The sequence below is a fragment of the Haemaphysalis longicornis genome, unplaced genomic scaffold, assembly GCF_048455015.1.
Source record: "Haemaphysalis longicornis isolate Haplotype H1 unplaced genomic scaffold, Haemaphysalis longicornis Haplotype H1 scaffold_1, whole genome shotgun sequence".
Lineage (NCBI taxonomy): Eukaryota > Metazoa > Arthropoda > Arachnida > Ixodida > Ixodidae > Haemaphysalis > Haemaphysalis longicornis.
The window spans coordinates 166,287,301-166,313,547 of NW_027526203.1; the positions used below are offsets into that span (position 1 = coordinate 166,287,301).

The following is a 26,247-nucleotide window of genomic DNA, read 5'->3' on the forward strand; positions in this document are numbered from 1 at the left end:
GCGAAGCGGGCACACTGCTCCTCAAAGCTCTTGATCCCTCGTCAATCCCGCAAGAGTGCATGTATATGCCACGAAAAAAGAAACAACAACTACTACTTTTGTTCATCGCTGTCAATGTGAGCAGGTGCTCTCTTTTTCTGGGACGTTTTGCAGCGAACACTAGAATATGCTCATCACTCCATTCTCAATCCATTTTTTGCCCTTCGGGTGTCCTGGTGAGCCGAGCCCCCCAGCGACATGTTTGTTTTAATAGGTTTGTATATGTAGTCTGTGGCGATGTCGCTTATGTGATAGGCATGCCTAGCCACCTAGATCAACCAAGTCGCGTTTCCGAGAAACTGTGGCGTTTGTACATAGTGTGTATAATTCTTTCCCCCAACCACCTGACTGGTTCCCTCTCTGGAATGCATGTGTGTGTTTGCCCGTATTTTGATCTATTTGTGCTCGCCCCAATTTTCGTATATTCTCCTGTCTGCTTGACTGTGCCATATCTTTGTACTGTCGTTATGTTTGAGCCAATTCTCCTGTGCAGTAAAGAAAGAGAGATAGCACAGTTGTTACGGTACCAGGCTTCTACTGTGCAGGCCCGGGTGCAAATCCCACGAATCACACGCGTTTTTTTTTATTTACTCTTTACAGCGGCAGCCATTTTCTTGACCGGAGGACGACATCGACGACGATGACTACGAAAGCCTTAAAACTTTACTCCCACCTATATGCGCAATGCAGCCATTATCAGCGCCGTACTCCTGCAAAGTTTGCTTTGTTCGAATAAACTTCACAACAGAACAGCCCTGAGTACATTAAGAACTCGGTTGACCAAACCAAATGCACGAATTAAATAGCCGGAAAACAAATGGGCTTATACGACTGCTATTAAACCCGTTTTTCAGACGATCACCAAGTTGAACAAGATCGACAAAAACACACGAGGACGCTAGTAGGGCTATACAAACACTTTACACTTTGCACACAGGTGCGTTCCACGGTGATCACAAACAGTGCAAAATGCTTTGCAGAACGCTCTGGAATTTTAGCATACTTCGTCGTCAAAAATGGTGGACCCCTGGTTTGTAGGCCTAGTAACGCCCATCTTTCTAAAACCTGTTGGAACGACATCGGAAAGGTTAGGTTGCACACAAGGCTACCTTTCATCTTCAGTAAAAAATGTGAACAGACATTCTGCAGATTACTCGAGAACTTCTGAGTTAAAAAGACTGGAGTGACCTCAAAAGGTGCGCTTGCACAATCGGCCTAGGTTTGATGAAAATGCAGAAGTAAATCTCGGAAAAAAGATTTTGGGTGTCTCGAAAAAAACCACGGGGGGAAGTCGGAGAATCGGAGAAGCACTCTGGCTGACATGAGTACTCTCTCGAAAGCGTTTACATCAAACCTGGATATTAAGGCAAAAAGCCCTTCTCCGGCCAAGAAAATGTCCGCCGCAGTAAAGAGTGAATAAAAAGACATCCATGATCTCACAGTATGTGAACCCTGGTCTGTGCAGTAGCAGCGTCTATAGTGCTCTAACAACTTCGCTGTCGGTTTTTGTTATTTTCTTGATTAATGTGCTATCTCCGCACGTTCCCAGTGATGAAAAAAAAATTTGTCGTTGTTATTCCTTCCTTCACGGCTCATACACACCTGGGAAATTGTCCAGGAATCGGGAGCTTTAGGTCGCAATGTGCCCGCTTCACAAAATTCACAACACTATTAATCGGAAACTTAAAAGTTGTAAAATAGTGCGTGCCAAGGGACACCTAAGTGAGTAGAATAGGTACACACCAGCCGCACAAAACCGTGATTTGGGGGAATATGTGGCGTGTGCCAGTATGCTTGCTCCCTTCTCCTGCCCCTTTTCGCACGTGAACCTGGATGTGAGCTTAGAAGTGGAACTGCCGAAAGCCCGTGCGAACTGTCTCACCTATCTTCGGAGCTTTAAAGCGCGCGCCCACGCGCGCATTCCACGTGCCGCAGGTCGTGCCACAACATCGGGTCGGGTGCTGCCCATTCACGCTCAGACACCGGCAAAACTGTCCAACCGGAAAGATTCAAGGGGCGGCGTGAACTGAAACTTAGGCGCGCCAGGCAGTGTGGTGGCCGGCTCTTTTGACCGATGCCCTCCGCCACCCGGAGAGGCCATGGTCACCACGCTCCTGGTTCATTCGGCCGTCCTGGTGCCCGGAACCAGGGCTGGCCGACCCAATGATAAACCAAGAGCAGTTGTCGGGTCAGGCTGACTAACGCTGAAGGAGCTGTGTCGTACGTGCTTGCGAGAACGACATAGTTCACAGCCCTATTAGCAATGGTATGCCATTTGCTGTCAAAGACCTTTGTAAAATTCATTAAGAGAGCTAGCACTCACTTTTTGGGTTAATTTTAGAAAGAAAATACGCCTTCGGTGCTGAACAAACGCGGTTTTTATGAGAAGATTTCAAGTGTATACTGAAAGCTGGAAATTATGCTACATAATTCATATGAATTTCCGTGCTTCTTTGCAATAATGGACGTTAATAACCCTCTTCGGCGCTGAAGGGGGAAATTTTACGAATAACCAGGACATACATGCAAACTGCCTCGAAATCTTGATCTGTGCTGAGACATTACGCAATAGGAGCGTGACATTATGCCTTAAGTGATGGCCCGAAGGAGACCACGCTTTTCAAGCAGAGTGATATTCTGCGCTTCGTTACTGTCCTACTTTGACCTCTAGATGACAGTGACAACAGATTCAGCTGGAAATGTTACGAAGCAGACACGCGGACATTACAAGAGCATAAACGGCGATAAATTGCAACAGGTGGTGAAGAGTACCCTTCCCTGGTATTCAGGCATAACAGAGACGACGGGCTATCGCCCCGCTTCTCTTCAGGCCCAGGTTCTACCTGCTATTCGCGGGGGCGGCGTTTTGAACGCAGCAGCGTCGTCAACGGCCGGGCTAGAGCGTCGGACGCCGACCGCTCTAGCCCGGCCGTGCTTCGGCAGAAAGAAAACAAACAGGAGCGCATTTCGAAGCTTCAGGAGGACGGCGGCACGCGCGGCTACTGCATCACCGCTCTCACTGCCTCCAAAGTGTTTAAGTGTAGCCTCCAAAAAGTTCCCTCCTCCTCTCCGGGTGCTGAATCAAAACCACCGTCTGTCTCCCCGTCTCCACGTGTGAGCGCAGCTTAGTCGCTAAGACGACGGGCTCTCGCTCCGCTTCTCTTCTTGCCCAGTTTCGATCTCTGGCGGTGCCAGTAGTTTTTATTTAGCCTGGTTGGGAGTTTCTCGTAGCGCACGCCACGACGAAACCGTTGGCTGGTATAGGTAGAAAGCTTTGCTTTAAAAACTACGACAGAAGAAGATATAAGACGGCCCACTCGCTTATCAGCTTAGAATAGTCATTTTGCGGCTTGACAAGACAGTGACGGGATCAAAGCTTCTCATGCCCTAACGCCTTACTCGTGCATCAAACACGATTAATTAGGATATATTTAATGAGCGATGATTTGCACCTAGTAATTTACAGATCATGCCCATGTTTTGGCCGTCCTGACAAATTGTTTGAGCTACCGGAAACTGTAGTGAGTGCTTCCTGCCGCTTTTGCAAGCGAACCTGGAGGTGAGCTTTAGAAGCGGAACTGCCGAAAGCCCGTAAGAACTGTCTCACCTATCGTCGGAGCTTTTAAGCGCGTGCCCACGCGTGCATTCAACGGGCAGCAACTCATGCCACAACATCTGGTCGGGTGCTTCCCATTGACGCTACAACACCTGCAAAACTGTCCAACCGGAAAGATTCAAGGGGCGGCGTGAACTGAAATTTAGGCGCTCCAGGCAGTGTGGTGACCGGCTCTTTGGCCGATGCCCTCCGCCACCCGGAGAGGCCATGGTCACCACGCTCCTGGTCCATTCGGCCGTCCTGGTGCCCGGAACCAGGGCTGGCCGGCCCAATGATAAACCAAGAGCAGTTGTCGGAGCACGCTGACTAACGCTGAAGGAGCTGTGTCCTACGTGCTTGCGAGAACGAAGAACGACATAGTTCACAGCCTTATCAGCAAGGGCGTGCCATTTGCTGTCAAAGGCCTCTGGAAAATTCATGAAGAGAGCTAGCATTCACTTTTTGTGTTCAATTTTAGAAATAATGCGTTTTCTATGCTGAACAAAGGGGGTTTCACTGAAAAAGGCATTTCTTTGAAGCGTGTTGAAAGTCTATTGTATTCCAGAGCTTCCACATTTCTTCTTTGCCACAATGAAGATCAATAACGCATCGCTTCCTAGAAGGGGCGGAAAATTATAAGAATAACCGGGCCAGATAAGCGAACTGACTTCCAATTTTGATCTGTGCACAGACATTATATACGCAACTCTAAATAGCGTAATACAAGCAGCTTCGCACCAAGAGTTTGATTGTAGCGTGCTATCAATAGCCTGTCGATAATCGACCACCGATAAGTCTATGAGGGAGAGAGACGGAGACTGAGAGAATAAACGTTTTATCAAAACGAGCAAGTTTCGCGCTAGATGGCAGGGACACCGTCTACTAACGAATATAGATATATCCTTATGGATCGTCAGTCGGGTTGTGAGTCGACTGTCGATAGTGTTGAGAGCCTTACTACCTCCGCTACACGTTGTCCAGGACGACTACGAAGCGATGCTATGATTCCTGCAGATTGTTGGACAGTCTGGCAAATACACACCTTTTGGAGCCCTCTTACCAGTAAGGCAGGCGACCTTCCAGAAATGATGTCGCTGTGAATCGTGAAGCAAGGTTCTGTAAACTGCGTCAATTAACCATGCAGTTACGGCTATGCGTCTCCCCCCTCCCAAGGGCACAGGTTAAACGATTATGTTTTAGTTCCTTACCCCTACACAATTGAATGCCCAACTGGAGTGATGAACTCTGCTGCCACGAAGAGAAAACATTAAAATTTGGGTTTGTTATTTAATAGTTTTTTGCTGCCACTCCACACTGGGCTTGAGGGAGAGTAGTTCAGCTGGCCGAAACACAAAAAGCTTTTATTCTGCAAAGTTAAAAGTATAATAATTGCCCATTTGTTTCTCTCCATTAAATAAGGGGCAATGAAACGCACGAAATCTCGGCAAACTCATTCACACGATCCGCGTAGATAGCACAGCCAAAGCGGGGACGCGCCCCCTGGCTCCTGTCAGACAGAACGAAAGGCCGACCACGGGACGCATCGCCAGGGTGCGACGAGGTTTCTCTCGGCCCGATGAAACAGTCTAGGCGGGATGACAGCTCGATCCATTGTGGGAGGATAAGGGAAATTTGTGGTGCAAAGCATGCATCAGGAAGACACAGTACAGAAAAATTGGTGTACTCTGTGGGAGAGGCCTTCGTCTTGCAGCGGACGTTAGCGAACTGTTGACAGGTACGTTTTTGTCAAACGGGTGATGCCGAATGTATCACGCTTTATCCAAAGCGCATACTCAGAAAGCGAAGTTAAGCCGTCCCAGCTGCTCCTGCTCTGTGAGGCAACCAGTTGGTTTTTGTGACGTGGATGAAAAGAAGTCATCGTTGGCGAGCGCGGCTAGCGCTGAGCATAGGAAACCGAAGCCGTAAGTCGGCTTCTTAGTGTACGAGCGCTGAGGCAGCAGTGATAATCGGGGCCCGACCGCTTTTGCGTTCACGGACCCGTCGAGTTCATGTGTCGCCATTCAGCCGTACGGCGGCGTTTTGGACTGCCTCAATGTGGGAAACTTCAGTACGACCTTTTGGAATGACAATAAGGGTGGCAGCGGTTCTGCTGATTACCATTTTAGGAACGGCGCACGCACAAATAAGGTAAGAGAACGGCTTTCACAGTGAAAATAACCGCTAACTCGTCCCACACTCGTGAGCAATGTGAAAGTAAACTTAAGTTTGACATACCATTCATGTGTTCGGTGGTCGGAGTTGCTGGGGGGGGGGGGGGGGGGCAGAGAGGCTGCAGCGAGACACTTTCGTAGCGGAGGTGAACTACACGGGGAAGGAGATCTAGATTGCTGAAGAAGATACCATTCGTATCTCCTTTCCACCCCGTCCCTGTAACTTGCCGTATTTATTCGATCGTAACGCGACCACGATTGTAACGCGAGGAGGGACTTTTCATTGCATCCAAAAAGGAATAAAAAACCCGTAGGTAACGCGAGGGATGACTCGCGTCAAGCAAAAGGAGAAAGAAAGAAAGAAAGAAGCGCAGAAATACTCACACCAGGCAGCGGAAGCACGGAAAGCATATTTATTTCTCAAACAATGCGACTAAACGACCGCCTGTGTCGCTTACAACTTCGTTGGCGGGATGACTATCTGCCGATTGACATCGATTGCTTTGAGCTGTGTCAGTTCTACACACCGTCATGGGGTGGTCGCGCTGTTCTGCGCCGAAATCAACACGCTTCTCTAATTCGACGTGGCGGCTGCGGCGAGGCCCGGGGAAACATTTTTTTGGCCGGGTTCGCTTGCGCTCCCGCCGGAACCGCCATCCGTGGGTGGTCGACTCGTTCACGTCAGGTCTTCGGGCAGCAGCTTAACTGCCCATTTCTTCAGCCATCGAAATAGCGCGTCTCTTGTAACGGGCATCGTACTGTACGCGACACGTTGCCATCTCAATGGGAACCGAAGGGGAGACTTGAACACTTGAGGGCAACGAAAACCACCGAGGGGTGCGCACGCCGTCAAAGCCGTCACTACCAGCGTAAAAGACAAAGGAACAAGAAAATGAAGGGAGCCGATGTTGGATTGTTGTGGATCCAAACGGTTCTGGCACATGTTGACTACATAGGTCGGGAAATGGCCGGTACTGCAGTCGTCGATGAGAATTGGGAGCAGCATTGCACTTTTTAGGCAAATTGAACTTCGGCATTCGACTGTAGCGCGAGGGCCGACTTCAGGTAGCAAAAATTAGGGAAAAAACTCGCGTTACAATTGAGTACATACGGTAGTTTTACTTTTAGTTTTACATACCATGTTTTACTTTTTGTACTGTGATCATTTACGTTTTCTGAGTAATTTAGAAAAGCAAGTTACTATGTATTCAAGCTGATCCTCGTTGAATTTTTTTTTGTTTAATCGAAGTTTCATGAATCCACTTGTTTTCCAATAATTCAAGAAGTTTTCGTTCACCCATTTCAGCTAGCCTATTGTGGTCAGATGTTTTAAGTTCTTTTTATATATACCGGAGGTCAGTACTGTTAACTTTTTCTAAAATATCTGAATTTTCGGACTGTAGTTTCCAATTTGGAAAATACTTATGTAATGTAAAGCTAAGTTGTTCCATTATTTGTAACCTATCAATTCTGTTAGGCGTGTTTAAGAAAACTTGTTCAAGAAGTCCAGTGTTATTACGCATTTATGTTCGAGAGTTCTTCCGCCCCATACCAGATTTCTTCAATTAGAATCTTCCGCAATGAGAGGGGTTTTGTTGAATGAGTCATACAATTTTTTTTTATGCGGAATAATAAATCGGCCGGATGTTCATTTTGGAAAAAGTAGAAATTACGGGAGTTGAAAGGTCGCCCTGCCAATGGACCTTTGTGATTACATTTTAACCTTTAACAGGAATACGCCAATTGTTTCATCATGGGTTATTGTGGAGACATTAGGCTTGTAAGTGTGAGCATGTTTCGTGTTTGATAGGGTATACAATTATTTTGTTGACAAAATAGTATTTTTCTTGGTCGATGCCTGGTTTTTCAGCTCTGACTGAAAGTTCTGATGATATTTTTTGTGCTTATAGGCATCTAACAAGGTTTGCTTGTACTATTGTCAGCGTCTCCTGCAGTATTACAAAAAGTTGATGCTAAACTGTTCGTCCCGAATGTTGAGATATCGTGTGTCTTGTGTAATTGTTTCCCTATGTTCACGCAAGCCTATAGCGACAGTTTTGTACAGCTCCACTGCCTTAAACGTTTCATATGGTGGGCATCCGTCCGACATCATAGAGTGACCGCAACTTTATCCCGAGCTTCCATCCTCGCCATCCCCATTGATCCAACGTCCATGTACTTTTGTTCCGCACGGCTTGTTGGTTCTGTCACCATGTTACAGCATCAGACCTGCCTGGTGCCCCATTGGACTTGCGTGTGTTTGTTGTTGGCGCATCGACGGCGCTTTAGTGCGGAAAAGTTGTCATAGAAGGTACTTGTCCAGCCATACTTGTGCAGCCAATGTTGATATGTGTGCGGCCTTGAAGAGATATACTGGTACGTTGAGAGCTTAACAGCTGGCTTTCTTGTTTTTTCAGTCACGTGGGTTTCCACGGGATTCCTCTCTCCTCGCATTTCAGACAGTTCTACCGAAGAATCTTTCCTATAATGAGATGGCGGAGACGTACCCGTCCCCGCAACCATCAACTTTCTAAAAAAGACATTCGTCCTCTTGACCTAACGATCAACACGAAATGGAGATTTACGAGTGCAGATTGTAACAGCAGCCAAACAATTCCACCGTATTAGGATCTGTTGAAAAAAATTAGCAGTGGATTAGCTCGGCTATGCCAGGATATACGCAGCGTGAGCTAAGGTTCAGCTGGTTATTCTTAGGTTTCCTGATTGTCTAGGATTAGCTGGGTATCATGCTTTCTGCTGCTAAAACGATTTCCAATCCAATCCAGTCCAGTCCAGTCCAGTCACTGCTCTTGGCGCATGCGCAGCACGGCTCTCGAGGAGCCACGTGAAACGGCTATCAAGCGGCTCCGGCGCACCGTCAGACTTGGCTACTCCGCAACGGAGGGGCACAGCTGGGCACGCGCCGGCGCCAGTGTATCTGCCGTGGCTATGACATCACTCCTATGGAACGCGCAGACCGGCGAATGTGCAGACCCAATTTTCTACACACCCGTACTACAATTGGATTGGATTTCCAATCCAATTCAATACAATCCAGTTTAATCCAATCCAATCCATGCCAATCCGATGCAAATCCAATCCAATCCAAGCCAATCTAAGCCAAGCCAATCCAATCCAATGCTCCTGGCGCTTGCGCAGCACGGCACTTCAAGGCCCACGCGAAACTTCTCAACCTCGGCCAGTGTAGCTTACGCTACAAAACGATGTTGAAATGGATCCCACACTGAGAGATGACTGGGCAACAATTGATGGAGATTGTTCAGATTGCGTTTACTCATGGTGTGATTTTGAATTTGACTGTGACGACGCACGTACGTCGTCTATGACGGTCTTCCCGTAGCGTTCTCCTAGACCTGTTTAGTGGCGAATACGAGCCGAACGGGGTTCAGACCATCTGCGCTGGCGCGATCATCACGGGTAACGAAATTGAAATTGATGAGCGCGTCTAGCCGCAAGGGTACCAGCGATTGAACACCTGTGTCGTTGTCGGATGACCAAGGTTTATCTCGGTTTTATTGGCTACGCTCACATGAATGAGTTGGACTGCACTGGGGAGGTGCGGCATTAAGCTATTCTCGCACTAAAAACCAGACAGTTAATCGCGCGAAATTGTAATTTTGTGAGGGGCATTTCAATTTTACTTGGTGCATATACAAACAAACTTCCGTTAAAAAGAATTCAAAAGGACCGCGATAATTTGTACGTATTATCAGAAATTCCTCTTCAGCGTGCGTTGTTTTGCATTTTGCATGTTACAAGAGAGCGGACGGGTTATTCGTATTAACCATGAAATTCGTTATAACCGAGTTCCTCTTAACGGGTGTCTACTGTACATGTGTATGCGTCACTATATGCGGATATATTACACCCATGTATCTCTTAGCCTTCTCTATAGGCTCATCATGTTCAGTCAGCACAACCTGCAAACGCAGCGTGTGCGTAGAGAGGATGAAAATAAATAACAACATCTAACAGTGCTGTGCGCAAAATATTGCGAGGGGAGCTGCGCGGTCCCAACACGTATTCAATTCTTTTGCCGTTTTCAGAGTGCCCTTGAGACGTATGAGATCTGTTCGGGAAACTCACGAAGCCCTCGGAATACCTTTGACTCCTCCTCGAACATCACGAGGAACCCAAGTCGTAGTCCAGCCCTTAAAGGACTACTTGGATGCAAGTATCTTTTAGTCAGCATTCGGTGTAGCTAGGGCTCAGTGAAAGCATATCATTATAATTTTATGTACAACTCAAGGATATGGTCTCACTCACGAGTTGTATATAATATTTCACTTAAAGGAGCCATGTGGAAAAAAACACAAGTTTGGTTCATTTGAAAGATTGCCCCGTTAGAATCACACTGAGCCCACTTATAACATAAACTTAGCTCAAATAAGGTATGGGAAAAATGGAATGGCCATGCGTCTCACTAGCTCATTTCCCGCACTAGAAGCTATGAAGTAATATGCAAAGCTGTGCAATTGCCTGAGGCCGAGAAAAGAAAACGAAAGTTAAGGCAGGGCTCATAAGCTTGCAGAACGAGTTCTTTTTTCTGAAATGTAATGCATATTCATTTTATAGCCGTAAGAATGTTGGGGTAAACAATGGAAGTTACGAGAGTACACGTAAACATAGAAGTACCAGTGCGTACGGTTGTTGGTAGTGGGCGCACTATGCTTGTTATCAATGCGCAGCAGTCTGGCGCTTTGGAGTTGTCTCACACGACACAGGCCGATTGGCGTAAGCTACATTGTCTTACGTGATTCTGTTTGTCTAGCATATCCCATGTTTTACGAAACGATTACTACCTACCGCAACAAAAACGGCAGAAACAAAGCAAAGGCAGACAGCAGCCCAGCGCAGTATGGTGGCGCCATCTAGGAGGACTAACGGTAACAAAAGTGTTCTGCAGTCCGCTGCAGAGTAAACAGCGCACTAACGTTGGTTTGAAGACCTGTCCTTGTTACGTCATGGCAGATGTCACGAAACACATGATTTGGCGGGAGAATCAAAATTTCAAGTTAGATTAATTTTTCAGTGAATAAAGAGCGGCCACAACACCGACGAGGTTTCAATGGCCAGTTGAAAGAGCATGCGCAGTTTAAAGCAAACTACTGTTAGCCCACTTGGGAGAGCATTTTTAAATGTGTAGATGTGAACCCATCTTTAAAGAATCCCACATCAATTGCCGTAATTATGATGAGAACGCGTGGGAAATTTTGGAAACCTACAATTTGCTGGTGCTGTTGTTTGCGTCAGTAGTACTTCCCTCTCTCTGCATTGTTAGGGAGTTCATTTTATGCGCGGTTATATGCAGCCATTTCACTTATCAGCTGTGATTGTTTCGTTTTTCATTTCTTACGCTTGGCTCTGTTCGTAAATATTGCCTATTGATAGTCAGAGCTTCGATTGTTCATTCATGTTGTTTCGCACTGCACTTGTTTTTTTGATGAGTGGACTAAACACGGACACAGGTACAGCATTTGTCAATAAAAAATATCCAGCCCCGTGACCCCTCCCGGTGTGACTGGAACGGCTGCGGTGCCGTCAACGGAGTGGTTATCGTCGACGCTCGCTTTGTGAATGGAGTGATGAAGATGGATCGAGCAATGGGTGCACTCGCTCGCCTACCGATAACAAAACCCTGCAAAAAGAATTTGCCCACACTCCCCTTGGAATCCCTTTCCATGTCGTAGGGAGGAGGAGGCGTGCTATATGACATGTTTATGATTATGCGCAGCTTATGGCGCACGAAGATGGCTGACAGGTATGGCGACCCAAACGCGCGTTCCGCCAGAGAATATCTTATTGAAAGCATGGTAATATGCCAGAGGATACAGGACGCTAAGTAGATCACCTGAATTGCTACTATTGCTCGATGACCTTGGCGCACTGACTAGACTTACAACCTGTGCCATAGCGAAGGCTAGAAAGGATTTTTGCCTTTAACTAATCAGTGATTCCGTGGTTTTTCAAGCCAAGCAAAAATATAAAAAAGACTTTCAGGCAAGGAGAGTCCGTTCGCCCCCGTGGCCTAATGGATAAGGCATCGGTCTCCTAAACCGGGGATTGTGGGTTCGAGTCCCACCGGGGGTGATTTTGTTTTTTTTAGCATCCCCTCGTTCTTTTCTTTCTCTCTCTCTCTCTCTTTTTTTTTTTTTTTTTGCTGTGCAATAAATGACATTGCCGCGCTTGGAGACTCACGGTACGGTCTCTTCACGAGCCACAATGTGCGTACCGCAGTGACCTAAAATTTCTACTTCCTGCCACCGCAGTGGACGGACGGGGAATCATGAGCTCTGATCTAGCGACGATAGCGGCACCTCTTGTACTTGTAATGGGATGGAAACGAAAGAACGTAAGAAAGGCGAAGTCATTTTGCCTCAACTGTCGACCGAATGTATTTCTATGAACACAGTGTTTCTTCAAGGCGACGGGAGTTCCTCATCGAGAATTTGAAAGACATTCTCTCCGTGTTGTTATGCCCTCCGACGGGATTGCATTGAAGGAGTGCCAGATTAACCATGTGTGGGCGGTGACTTTCAAGAGTGCCGAGCAAGAAGTGAAGGAATGCAGTTATCTCGTTGCACACCCGCAGAACCAGATGGGGCTGAAGCTTCACTGGTTGCTGCACGGCGTTGACGACGAGGAGGTCCGGACGTTGGAGTTGCCGAGGAACTATGGCGTGCTCCAGGACTGCAAGACAAGGGAAGGAATCTACGACGCGGACGGTGACGCCGGAGATTAAGATTCGAATTACACTGTATATTTGCTTTATCAAGTTCATTTGGCTGGCGATTTGGCCCTCTCGGTAGCACCCATCACGCTGATGCAATGCTGGCGCTGTCACAGAACAGGCCATGTTCGCAGTGAGTACAACGCGTCCCGCTGTTCGCGGTGCCGTTGTTTTGGCCTTCCGGATGCGCATTTAGTTGGCACGTACTCCAACGTCAAAGGGCGCACCGGCCACCAAGAACACACCGAGCACCTGATGGATGCGCTCGAGAGGGAACCAGAAGCACAGGGCACGACACTCAAGCCAACAATGGTGGTGGCCGCAAGCGCAGCAGTTCTCCCTCAAAGCTCCGAGGCACGGACGAAGGAACACCAAGCCTTAGCTGCGCCCTACCTTGCACTGCCGGCTCCCGCTGCGCACCCGGTGGGCTCGATACCTTTGACAAAAAGTGTACTACGTTATAGGCTCGGAGTAAAGAAGCAGTAGCATTGAGGCGGAAAACAATGCGAAAAAGTCAGCCAGCGATAGGTGGGGGCCAAACGATTACGTCATGAACGATGGCTTCTTGATCTACCGGATGTTTTATTTGAATGCAGTGAAAACTCGCTAATTTTAAATTTAGTAATTCACATCTATGTAAAATTCGAACTGCATGATTTGGTCTAGCCAAGCTCCATAGAAGCCTACGTTTAAAAAAGCCCGCTAATTCGAACGCAAGTATGCACTACAGATAATTCGAACTAAGCGCTACCGCCCCGGTGGCTGGGCGCCTGCACACAGCCACAGAAACGCACCCGCTGACAAGAGTGCGTATTTGGGAGCAAGTGACTGTGGTTACGATAGCCATTTGCTATCGCCATTGCAGCTTCGCCACGCAAGCTCTGCAAGGAAGCTTGCGCCCCAAGATGACGTCAGCTCCCCCAAGGAGGACATTTTGGAAGACGTCTCCTTTGGTACTATGTCGATGTAGACGCGTTTGCTGTAGTGTGGGGTGCGCTGACATATGAGGACGTCATTTCTCAGGTCAGAAGCGCTGAGGCTATTGCTGTCTGTGACGACGAGGAAGGGGAGGAACATCAAGCACCAGGGCAGCTCTAAGCTTCGATTGATTTGATTGATTGTAGTGTTTAACGCGCCGACGCAACGCAGGCGATGAGGCGCGCCGTAGTGGAGGGCTCCGGATTAATTTTGACCCCCTGGGGATCTTTAACGTGCGCCGAAATCTCGTACACACGGGCGTTTTTGCTTTTCGCCTCCATCAGAAAAGCGGCCGCCACGGCCGGGAATTGAACCCGCGACCTAGTGCTCAGCAGCGCAACGCCCTAGCCACCGAGCCACCGCGGCGGGTAGCTCTAAGCTTCGGAAGTCATTGCCTGGTCGAATGCCACCCGTATATCCTCCAGTTGTGAAGGTGGCAAAAGAAGGACTTCCGCCACCTTCGCTTGTTACAGCAAAAAGTACCGGCTGTCGACTTCATGGACGAAATACAGTCTGCAATCACGGACTTTCTCAAGCATTCAAAATTTTTGACATGCGCGGCACGCACTATTCGATAACTTTTACGCTTCCAATTTGCACTTTTGTGAAGCGGGCACGTCAGGCCCTCAAAGCTCCAGATTCCCGATAAATCCCCCAGATGGTATAAAGTACCTCGGAAGACAACATTTGAAAACTGTCGAAGGGTACCATCCAATCTCTCTGTGTAAAGTTAATTACAAAATTTTTGCCAAAATATTTGTCACGTAGGCTGCAGCTTTTCATTATTAGCCTAATTGGAGCATATCAACCATGTGGAATTGGAGGCGGAAGTATTTACACCAACATACACATTGCTCTTTCAGGATAGGTGGCTCTTGTGCAAATTGACCTTGCAAAAGCGTTTGACAGAGTTCGACATGATTGTTTTCTGTAGTGGGTAGTAAGGCACGCAGCATTGGGGATGTTTTACGGGGGGGGGGGGGGATTAAGGTACAGTCATGGACAATTGAAATACGAACCGCGAAACGCACGGCCGCTGCTGCCGGCACCTGGCAGTGGTCGGGGAAAAGAGCTGGGCATGCGCAGTAGAGGTATCGGGAGCCAGGGTGCGTGTCCCACTGCCATGTGTCCGGAGACCGTGAAAAGCAGGTGTTGCAAGTACCCGTGTATAGTGGAAAGCTTCACTGGTGATTCATGAGTACCTTGTGCGGGACAGTTGATCGAGGACGTTAGTACGCATCGGCCGCAGAGCTGGGGGTCGGGAAGGACCTGACCGTCGCCACTAAATAGGGTACTTCCTGTCTCCGACAGTTGGGGCCCAGTTATCGGACCCTATGGGTGAGCGGTAACCCGTGGCAGGGACCGCATATTTGGCAATTGGCACTGTCTGATGCCCTCGCTGAGCAATCAGTCTTGGAAGAGAGTCAGACAAAAGGATTGGAGCAAAATTGCTTCCCTCATTCCCACCCTTTTTCCCATAACCCAACCCGATGTCCAAGTTCCCGTTCCCAGCAACCCACCCTATCCGGCTTTTTCCTAGGGGGGACAAGAGGGGTCCCCCCGGGCTCGTCCCCCTGGCGGTGGGTCGCAAGAAAGTCTTTCCCGTTAATTTCTCTCCACCTTCGTGTGGACAAAATTCTCTTTGCCGGTTGGCCTGTTTTTGTACTGTTGCAATTGGGTATAACCGGTTGTACTTCGTGTGGTACCGGGGAGCTATTGAAAGCTCCATTTACTCGATGCCATATGTTGCCCTCTCCTCTCTCCCACGTTTGCCTTGTCGCCATGCCGCAAGAGAGCCGAAAACAGTTGTGTTAGCGATGCGGCGCGAGATAACACAGAGTTTTAGCTGACCATTTTTGACAGACCGCTCCATCCACGACGGCCCGCTAAGCACAACCGGAGCGTCATAGAAAGGATTTTAGCTAAGCGATAACCGTTTCTCCCTCGATGGGGAATCATTCGCGTCCCTGGTCGTGTCCTGTGCGTGTGTAAACCAAAACGTCATCCCAAAGTAAAGGTAAGAATTGGTATTTTGGTCGCTCAAATAAAGTAAAATGCCGTGTTTAGTGTCTTATTTAACCTTTTTTAATATACTTTAGTCGCTGATACGTTATAATGGTCCTAAATACTTAAAAAAAGCCTTTCAACCTTGGAATAGCCAAGACAAGGCTGTCTTTCTCGGCGCTGCATAGATGAAGGCTCGCGCTTCGGCCGACGTTTTTCGCTTCCGTTCTAAAGCTCGTTGAGGTGTGGGACATGTTTGCCTATTCGGAAGTGCTTTCGCAGTTTTGTCGCTCGTGTTTCAACTGAAGAAATGGAGTTCGCCGTAGCGCGCTCGCCTCTCGGGGGGCGGGGGGCGGCTATGTGTGAATCCTTCGGTAGCGTAAGCGGCCGCGACGGTCCGCTAAGAGGCCCCGGCTAGCGGAGTGGGCCCCGCTCCGGTATCGCCGCTAGCGCCCTAGCGTGCCACTCACGCGCAATGGCACTCCCGCTTGCTATCGGAGCGGAGCGGACCGCCAGAAACGATCAGCTAAAACTAATAACTGCGGACACTGCGTTCTCGGGGCACGCGAGCGCCTGCTCCCGGTCTGTGCCGGCGTCACATAGCCGACATATCTTTGCATTTGTGGTGCAGTAACTTGAGCAAATGGCTATTAACACCTGGTTCACGCCCAAAACCATGTTCAGTGCTGCCCGCTCGGGTTCTAGAAGCACTGAGGTGACTGCGAAAAACAAACAACAACAAAAAATGGCGCCGCCAACATTGTTGTGCAAGGGCAACTGGCCTATAGAATAATCGAAGCTGCCTAACTTCTTAATTTTAATGAATATTTGAGTTCTGTTAGTAATTATCACAGCGCACACAGTGCGTGCAGTCAATATATTATTGGAGACAAATTGTGGTGGTATATTTATTGTTTTCTACAAGCATCGAATGCGCGAAGTGACTCAGCCATGACTGCTTCAAAGGCGTGTTCGTGGCAGCCAGCTCAATTGTTCAATTCCGGAGCGCAAGTACCACGAACGCAAAACATTGCAATGCCATCAGAGGTTAGGCGATATGCTTTTTTTGTCTCCATTTCTGTGCGCTGATTTTCTTCAATAACGTATGATGAACGCAATAGAATGCTTTCCGAGAGCATGCACGCGCTTCCCGCGTTAGAACTGGCCGCAGCGGCAAGCAATTCCGTGCTTCATTGCTGTCAGTACGACGAATACCCTCACTGCGCAGGCGTAGTATTACCGTGCTTGCAGCGCTCTTGTGGCATGGCGACAAGGCAAGCGTGCGAGTGAGGTGAGGGCAAGATATCGCAGTGGGATACGTACTCTCGCTCCCGACACCTCTACTGCGCATGTCCGTCTCTTTTCGACGGCCGCTGCCAGGTGACGGCACCGGTATCTTCGGCCGCGCGTCCGCGGTTCATATTTCAATTTTCCATGACTGTATCTTCTAACAACTGTACCATAAAGCTGGTGCTGTTCATATGCAATCTTCCGTCCGGAGGGGTGCCCATTGTGCCCATTATTATTCGGCTTATACCTCCAACCACTATGTCTTAGTATAATCCTGAATAAGAACGTTACAGGTTCCTCACTGGCACAGTGCGAGGTCGAGATCCTAGCTTACGCTGATGACTGCCTACTTTTGTAACGACACAAAAAAAAAGTGTTTTGGAAACGCTCAGGTTAACCAGGCAGTTTTGTGAAGTTCCTGGCGCTGCCTTAAATCTCGAAAAGTTCAAGGGATTTCGGCTTGGCATGTGGGGTACTCGGACAGGTTTTTTGGAGGAATTACATGGAGTTGTGAGTAGCTACAGTACAGCGGAGTTCCTGTTAGCCATATACGTAACAGTGGACCTCATTGGGAGCCAGCGCTTTCGAGAATTAAGCGTAAGACGTAATCATGGATGGGGAGGGAATTATCTATACTTGCCCGTGCTCAAGTGCGCAATGGTTTTCTTTTTGCAAAGCCTACCTATGTCCGGCAAGCACTCCACTGCGCTAGGAATAAAGTGCAAGCACTGCATAGGGTGCTCGCTACTTTTGCGTGGAGTTCACGCTTTGAGCCCCTTCTTAGAGATGGTCTGTTCGTTCTCTTAAAATCTGGAGGTCTTGGACTTATCCACATGTTTGTACACCAACTGGTTTCCCTCTTTCTTTTCGTTAGAAATATAAGCCACCCATTCTTACGAGTAGTGCTTCAACGTCGGTTGGGTGCGCATTTGCCGTATTTATTTGCTCCGTAGGACCAATGATGGCTATAGGGCTCCCTGGGGATTTCTTCCAGTAGGGGGAACATTCAATTTTCTGAAAGTACGTTTCTCATTGGAATATTTGTTTGACCTCTGCAGGAAACAGATAACCCGTGTATAACTGGAAAACTTGTTCCCTGTGCCTATGTATCGTCAGCCATATTTGAATGTAAGGGATGACACTGTTTTATCACGTGTTATCACGTGTTTTTATCACGTGTTCAGCCGGCTGCCAAAACATTCTACTTTAAATTGCATACGTGTACCCCGCCTGTTAAAACGTGGCTACATTCTTAGGGATTTTTTGTCATGGTCTTTGAACTGTCGGTTGTGTAATCAACCTGGAACTGTCGACCATTCTTTTGTGATATGGGCAGACGCAGTGTTCGTCTGGGACATTCTACAATGGGCACTAAAGAAGGACATAGGCATCACCCCGCATGTTATCCGATTTCTTGTGGTGGACAGAGACAGTGCAGTTCCATATGATCTCTTCCTACTTATGGGGCTGCTAAGTTTGTGGAAGTGACGAATGATCGATCATCATGCGGACCTCCTCGTTCAAGCACATCGCTTTTTCGGGAGCAATGTGCGCGGGTACGAAGCGTCTATGCTTCCCAAAGTGAGCCCCCGCAATGGCTCTACCTACTTGATGCGTGTGTGTGCATTCCGGACTCTTAGTTAGAAATTTTGACTTAATCCCATTCTTAAACAGGAAATATCTTAGACTCCTTATTGAGTGCGCCTTTTAAGCGCATAAAATTAGTATGAATACCATGTAAGAAAGAAAAAAAAGTGGTACACCGCGATCGTAACACACTCGGCTTCTACTCTGTGGGCCCCGGTTCGAACAAATGTACTTTTGATTTACTTTTTCAGCGACGGCCATTTTCAATGCCAGACAACTAAAACAGCAGAATTTCGAAGGATGGGGCACTTAAGGATTTCGTTTTATGACAGCTGAAGAGCGGTGAAGTACTCATGCGCTTACGTTCATTCAAGCAGGGTCCTCAGAAGGTGGGCTACGTGGTATCGGTATTTCGGATTAAGCAGCAAGCAATACTAACGGAAATGTAAAATTCATTCTTGGACCTGTCATAAAACGGAACCTTGCCACAGTAAAAACAACCGGTTGTTATTTCATCGTGAGGAGAAAGAATTGAAAATGGCGCTATATGCAAGTGAGCGCTAATGCCGCTTGCTAGTTACCGCCTGGTGCAAAGGCTGCCGCCAGAGATGGTGTCCTGTCATTTTTGCAGGTACAGTACTACGGCGACATCACAATAGGTACCCCGCCACAGAGCTTCCGCGTGGTGTTCGACACCGGATCGTCGGACCTGTGGGTTCCGTCGGTCATGTGCGCCGGCAGGGAGAGCATCTGCAGTGAGATTCATTCCCTCGATTCTCGCTATACCCCTTCCTTTATGCACGTATCCCTTCATTGGTAGTAAAGTAGCAACCTGCGACACGTACAGCGAACCCCTCCCGAAAAGCAACTCCAAAACGGACCCAATTAATGAACCGACATTAGCGAACAATACGTTTCTAAAAGTAGATTGGTGATATATAATCTCTGGTTGCAATATATCTGGCTTATGCCAAATTCATTTGCTGCATTCATATACAATTGCATTCATATGCATTCATATACAATTCTTATGCTGCATTCATATACAAAGTTAGGATTAAACTACACGCAATGGACTGGCTAAAAAGAACGCCGTATGTCCAGTCTCCGACAGGCTTGATTAGAGCAGCAGATTTCGCTTGAGTGGGCCACATCAGGAAAATGCTGGCGCAAACTGTTCCAGTAAATTATGAGGACTGCAGTAGTCACTTCGGACTACAGATTTAAGCAAAATGTGTATTGAAATTACATCAGGCTAATAGAACTTAGGCCGCTGTCGGCCAAACAAGCAACGAAAAAAAAATCAAGGCCCATTTCTCAAAGAAACATAGTTAAAACGCGAAGCTTTCTCCCATGCAACCTGAGCCAAAGTCAAAGCCAAAACTCCGAATGGCCGGAATGGTGCAATCTGATAGACGTCGGCTTTATAACGCGTAGGTTACAGCTCCAATTGCAACCACGCGAAGCAGTTTTTTCTTGAGGTACTTGTGGAACCCAATTGTGTGAGTGGACTTTCTTGCATTGCGTTTCGGGCGTAACGATTCGGAGTTGGAGCTTTGGGTTTGGACTTTGAATACATTGGCTTTCAACCAAAGAAAGCTTCACGGTTCGACAATCTTTCACTTCAGCCTAAATCGTCATCATCTGCAGAGGAAATCGGCTTTCCTCCGCTGCGCTTTGGTGTGGACGGTCGCCGTCAGCGAGGAAAAGAAAGCTTCACTTTCAAAAATCATAAGCCGTTCCATTTTGTGAAGGTGGATGGCCAGCGAAGCTTTTAGCGCACGTCATAGAGGTTGCAACTGTGAGTAGAAGACTGACAATTTGATGGAGGGATGTGTGAGTGAGCGATTGAGCGAGTGAGGGAGTGGGAAAATTTGGTGGCAAAAGATGGGTTTGGACAAAGTATGATAGGAGCGATTGCAAGTCTACGGAAAAAGCCTTCGTCCTGCAGTGGACCTCAATAGGTTGGTGATGATTATGGTGTCAATAATAAAGGCGGGAAGAAGCCAGAAGCACAGGCACTTGTCTTTAAGACAAGCATGGCGGGTGCTGCACTTGACCACAGCTCAGCGTCGCTAATCGCTTAAAGTGACAAAACAACGAGTCGCATCGCGGTGCGGTGGACTGTGGACTAATTGTTTTCAATACAACAGGAATGGGATGGAGGTGTGTTGGAAAAGGTGTCCGGAGGTCCCCTTCGCCTGCTTAGATGGTTAGATAGATAACATAGTATAGATAGTATGTGTAGTATAGCGTAGTGTAGTGTAGTATAATAGTATGGTATAGTATAGTATTATATGATATGGTATAGTATAGTATACTATACCGTAGTATGGTACTGTATTGTATTGTTTTGTATAGAACATAACTCTCTTACAGTGTCAGTGCAGTTTTGCCACACAGGGAAGCTTTCTTGCGCACGAGGAACAGTCCCGGGGAAGTGCGGTTGTATTATTCAGGACCTGTGCATTGGGGCCGGATTCACGAAAGTTTTGACGTACTGACACGATACCTTCTAGTGCGATACGCTCCGTTAAGAAGCGACTGCTGTTACCCCCGTAATCGTCGTAGTCGAGGGTCACGAGGAAAGGCCATGTAGGCGAAGCGTGATCAAAAGAGGATTCTCCCCACTAAGGCGGTGTCTGCAGCACTACGAATGAATCCCCCACCAACGTTGTTCAGGCGTCATGCTCTGGGATAGCGGCCTGCGACATCGTCCACCCGCAGTAAAGAAACGAATGTTTTCTTGGGCTGTAGTGAGTCCCAAACAACGTGGTGGTGCACCGTTCTGTCTTCTGTTGCTGGAGTCACGCGGGGATCCGTAGGCAGTATCTCTGGTGTGAATACCGTTTCATAGGATTGCAAAACTTCTGCAAAACAACATTGCAAAACTGCTGGGAACTTGATAAAGGGCCGCTCCTCCTCAGGATGCATACGCTCCTGATTGGAGCGTATGCATCCTGCACTCGACGACAAAGATCACACGCGCGCGCTCCGAGCCGGCGGGATGTGTTTAGGACCCTTATAACTAACTATTAGCTGGTTTTCTGTAGAGCAGAGGTAAATGCTGCTGGAATTTCCGCAGAATACTTTTGTTTGCACCAAGACGAGAAAGCGGTGTTGTTTACGGCGAAAATTGACTCCAGGATAAAATGCGCAACACTCTTGCGATGGTCAAGTAAAACTCACATTTAGGGGAGTTTTACGCACGAAAGCTGCACCTAGGCTATGAGGCACGCCGTTGTCGAGGTTTCGGGATTAATTTTTACCACCTGGTGATTTTTAACCTGCGGAGAAATTAATAAAGCTCAGAAACAACGTTTTATGTCAAATAAAAACCGGCTGCAGAATTTCGGAAGGTTGGCCGCGGAATGGATGCTTGCAGCACTTGTCCACTGCTACAACAACATGCTGGAAACATGGAATACCTCACGTAGCGGTCCAATAAACGCGTTCGCGCAAGCAGAAACCACGCCTAATTTTCGCTAATGACTCGCCTACGTGGCCTCCGGCACTGTTAATCACGAGTGAACGTCCGACAATTCCTTCGAAAAGATCCGAAATAAAGCCCGGTGCTTCGAAATAGCGCAATTATAGTTGCGAATAAAGCGTGCCGTTTCGGCGAACGCAGCGGGCGGCGCCATTCATCATCCCTTTTCTCGACAGCTTTGAGGGGAACATGCCAACCAAATTCATCGGCACGTTGCTCGTACTTGCTTCCGCCTTGCTCATGCCTTACTGAGGAATTCCTTTTTACGAATGCGCGTTTTCGGTTCTGTGGTATCCCCCCTTAGGCATTGTATTTTGCAATAGACGGTACAGACGAATATGCGTGCGCCCCTGCTACCTCAGCGTAGCATTTCGAAGCAGCGGGGGAGCCACGCTGCTCTTGCGACGCTTTTTTTTTTTTTTCGCTGTGTGGATTTTTCAAGTCTTACGCTAAATTTTGTGCCAAAAATCACTCCGTGGATCAGGCCATGTGTCTGCAACTAGCGGCCCGAAATTCTGCAGAAATTCAGAGAATAATCGACAAATTCGTAGCATTCTCATGTCGCTTGTCTTGAGTGTGAGTTTTTACAGCCAAATTTTTTGGGTTTTTCTAAATCCTGTCCGATCACTTATCTCCATTTACGCTATTGTAACGATTTGAAGTGGAACACTCGCGAAATCTGCATTACTGATTGATTGATTGATTGATTGATTGATTGATTGATTGATTGATTGATTGATTGATTGATTGATTGATTGATTGATTGATTGATTGATTGATTGATTGATTGATTGATTGATTGATTGATTGATTGATTGATTGATTGATTGATTGATTGATTGATCGATCGATCGATTGCAGGGTTTAACGCGCTGACGCAAAGCAGGCGATGAGGTGCGCTGTAGTCGGGGGGATCCGGATTAATTTTCACCAGCTGGGGATCTTTAACGTGCGCCGAAATCTCGTACACGCGGGCTTTTTTGCTTTTCGCAGGGCGTTACACGGTTTTCCGGTTTTCGTAATTATTTTATATTTTTGTTAGTTTTTTAGTTTTTCAAATTTTCGCTCGGCCAAGTATCTCCATTTACGCTATTATAACGATTACAGGTAGAATTTTAGCTTAATCTGCTCATTGTGGAAATGCACGGCGTTACACGTTTCGCCATTTTGCCTAATTTTGTGTATTTTTCTTATTTTTTAGTTGTCAAAATTTTGTGCGACCAGTTATCTCTATTTACGCTATTATAGTGATTACAGGTGGAACTTCCGCGATATCTGCCTTTTTGTGAAAATACAGGGTGTTAACGGTCCTGGATGTTGGGGTACTCGGCAAAGAATGCTACGCATTGATAGTGTGGTGAACTTTTCGCAAATCACCATTGGCGGCTTTGGAAAGGTGGTTTCCCGTTTCTGTCTTTCCCAAGGCCTTCACCAGCAGTATGACTCTGCCAAGTCGAGCACTCACGTGAGCAACGGCACGCACGTGAACATCAGCTACGCAGGTGGTACCGTCTACGGCGAGGTCGCCACTGACGCCGTCACGATTGGAAACTGTACCGTTAAGAACCAGAGATTCCTCCAGGTGAGACTCAATCAGTCAGTCGAACAATCAATCAATAATTACAATTACTTGTGACTGGGTCGGCACCTTCTGCTAAAGTTGACAATTGCCGGAATTTAAGATCAATTCTCAAACTGCTATTTTTAAACTAAATTTCTTCCTAACAACCGACGATGCATACCCCTCATTCTGTACTTTCTCTTTTAATTTTATGGAAAATAATGCCCCCTTTCCGCTGCACTTTTTTTTAAGACACGCCACCCTCTTATATTAGCACAGAACTGAAATTTAGAATGGCATTATGTACACAATTTTGAACAAGGTTGTGAGAACGTCACTATTCACTAGATTTTCACCTACGTGCTACATAATCGAATGCCCTTCTTTTGTGAACATTCCTTTGATAAGTATGCTGTGTAAGTTATTGGCAATTATGGGTTTTAGATCCTATTGTTCTACTCTAAATAATCGCCTGGTGGCTTTGAATATGAATTAGGCACTAAATCCCGCGAAAATTATTTGCAGGTAAACCGCAGCGCGCTTTCAGATTGTTGACCTGTGGTACAGCTAAGGCTACATAGTTGATACCGTTGGAAATTCCATAAAGGAGAAATATGCCCTAGTTCATTAACCTGAACCCACCACGTGCAGTGTTGCCTTACGGATATCGGAAATATCTTTTGGGCTTCTCTGTTTGTATTCCGTATTCTTTTGTGGGTAATAAACGCCGACCATCGTACAAGTGATCTCATTTTTTAGTGCATCGGCCTTGTTTAAATTAAGATACTCGGGCGCGTTAAAGCGATCCCATTCAACAACACTGAATGAATCAAAATTGAACTTTTCGCATAGGAACAAGGAAGTTAAAGTATACAGAAAAGGACTCTGCAACACTGCCGATAAACGCTTTCACTCTTTCCCCTTTGTCTGGAAGTACTGCGAAAGCTACAGTTATCGCCAGCACTGAGCGGCACTGCGTGATTTGCTCGTCGCAGCAGATGCGGCTTCCGTTTCTGCTTTGCTTTGGTGGCATTTTATTAAAGGGACCCTGTAACACTTCTTTCCAACCTTTTTTAAAATCTTAAATGCTTGCAGAACGTAGTCACCCAACACACTCAGTACTTACACTAGGGGGTCGCAAAGTACCCCAGCCAAAAATTACTGCTCTATGTCCATCAGATAACTTGTAAACTCGCTCAAAAGAGTTTTCTATCTTTTCCGGTCTTGACGTTCTTCGACGGCGAGAATTACGTCACTGAGGCCATGTAGCGGCTGTTGGCCGCTTTTCCTTCAGTCACAGCAATGAACGCTTTTCGATAGCAACTTTAAAAATAAAGCCACAAAAACAAAGCAGAAATGAAAGGCGTATCTGATGCGACGAGCAACTCACTCAGTGTCGCTCCGTGCATGCGATAACTATAGCTTTCGCAGTGGTTCCAAACGCGAAGGAAAGAGTGAAAACGCTTATCGAAAGTGTTGCAGGGTCTCTTTAAGTGACTATCAAATGCATTGATTGCTGCAACTGAAAGAAAGGCAACCAATAGCCGTTACACCGCTGTAATGACGTTATTCGAGCGCTCGAAGAACGCCAAGACCGGGAAAGAGAATACCTCTTTTGAGCAGGTTTCTAAGTTATCTGATTGGCCTAGATCAGTAATTTTTGGCTGAGGTACTTTGTGACCCCCTATTTTAAGTACTGAGTGTGTTTGTTGACTACGCTCTGAAAGCATATAAGATTTAGAAAAAAGTCGAGAAAAGTGATGCACATGACCCTTGAATGGTGATATGGAAGGTAAATTGGGGTGACACATTCCTGTAGGAAACGAGTTCCCCACTGGTTGCACAATGAGGTAAAAAATTCGGAGAAAGATGGCGTTGACAAGCGTAGCTGCGATTTTGTGGCGCATCGTTTATGCGAATTATCTGTTCGGTTAGGTGTACCATCCTGATCTTGCTCCCCACACCAGATAACGGGTCACCCAGCTCCTCCGATGACTGAGACGCGGAATGTATTTGGCAGCTTTGAGTTTTCTGCCTACGCTCACGACGGATGCGAAAGGGTCCGACTAAGGTTGCACTGCCACTTTCCAAGGGAAAGAGGGAGTGGGAGAGAGTTAGAGAGAGAGGGGGGAGAGGGAGAGAGATACTTTATTTGCGGTAAGACGAAAGCCCATTGGTAGTCTTCCACCAGAAGAATCCTTATACCGATCTATGCCCAAAATGTCCGTTCAGTGTTCAAATTGGGATATCACGCGACAGAGTTACGTACACCATCGCGGCTCAAGTGTTTGACTGGGGACCGAAAGAAGAAGGGTTTAGTTATAATATCAGGCTATGATCAGTGTTTAGGCGTATAGGACCAGCACAAATTGAATTAAAGAAAGTTCAGTGTTACCTTCCATACAGTCTTCTCGCTGTGCATACGGGACGTACCGGACGTCATATAGCTTAGCTTTAGAAGAGCTGGCCGAAACTGTTCCCTGTAAGTAATAAGCGCATCCTTATGCGCATGCATAGAACAGAAATCTGGTTTTCAGATTGGGAACAACTTCAACCGAGCGCGGGAGTGCCAAGGAACTTGGCGCGCTCTTACAGCTGCTCCGGAGCCGGCGCATGTAAAACGAAGCTTTCCTCCCCAAATTTAGAGGTCAAAGCGGAGGTCCAAAGGGCAAAAGTTCAATTTTTGCTTACCGCCATCGCATAATATTGCGTTGGAGTTACGTGTTGTGCTGTTAGTATACTGTGCTAGTAGTTAGGTATTGGTTTGTAAAGCGCAAAGCG

General features: G+C 47.2%; 1 protein-coding gene and 1 non-coding gene across 3 annotated transcripts in view; both read left to right on the plus strand.

Annotated features, from left to right (window-relative positions):
- Positions 1 to 5,622: 5,622 nt before the first annotated feature.
- LOC144138996 (lysosomal aspartic protease-like) overlaps positions 5,623 to 26,247 on the plus strand; it is a 44,892-nt gene continuing 24,267 nt past the window's right edge. For both annotated transcript variants that reach the window (XM_077671501.1, XM_077671505.1), the window contains exons 1-4: positions 5,623 to 5,782; positions 9,873 to 9,996; positions 19,047 to 19,170; positions 23,330 to 23,487. In XM_077671501.1, coding sequence (XP_077527627.1) covers positions 5,688 to 5,782; positions 9,873 to 9,996; positions 19,047 to 19,170; positions 23,330 to 23,487 — 501 coding nt within the window. In that variant the 5' untranslated portion in view covers positions 5,623 to 5,687. The remainder of the gene's footprint in view (positions 5,783 to 9,872; positions 9,997 to 19,046; positions 19,171 to 23,329; positions 23,488 to 26,247) is intronic.
- Trnar-ccu (transfer RNA arginine (anticodon CCU)) lies at positions 11,844 to 11,916 on the plus strand. Its single transcript has one exon. It is a non-coding gene; the product is annotated as a tRNA-Arg (tRNA).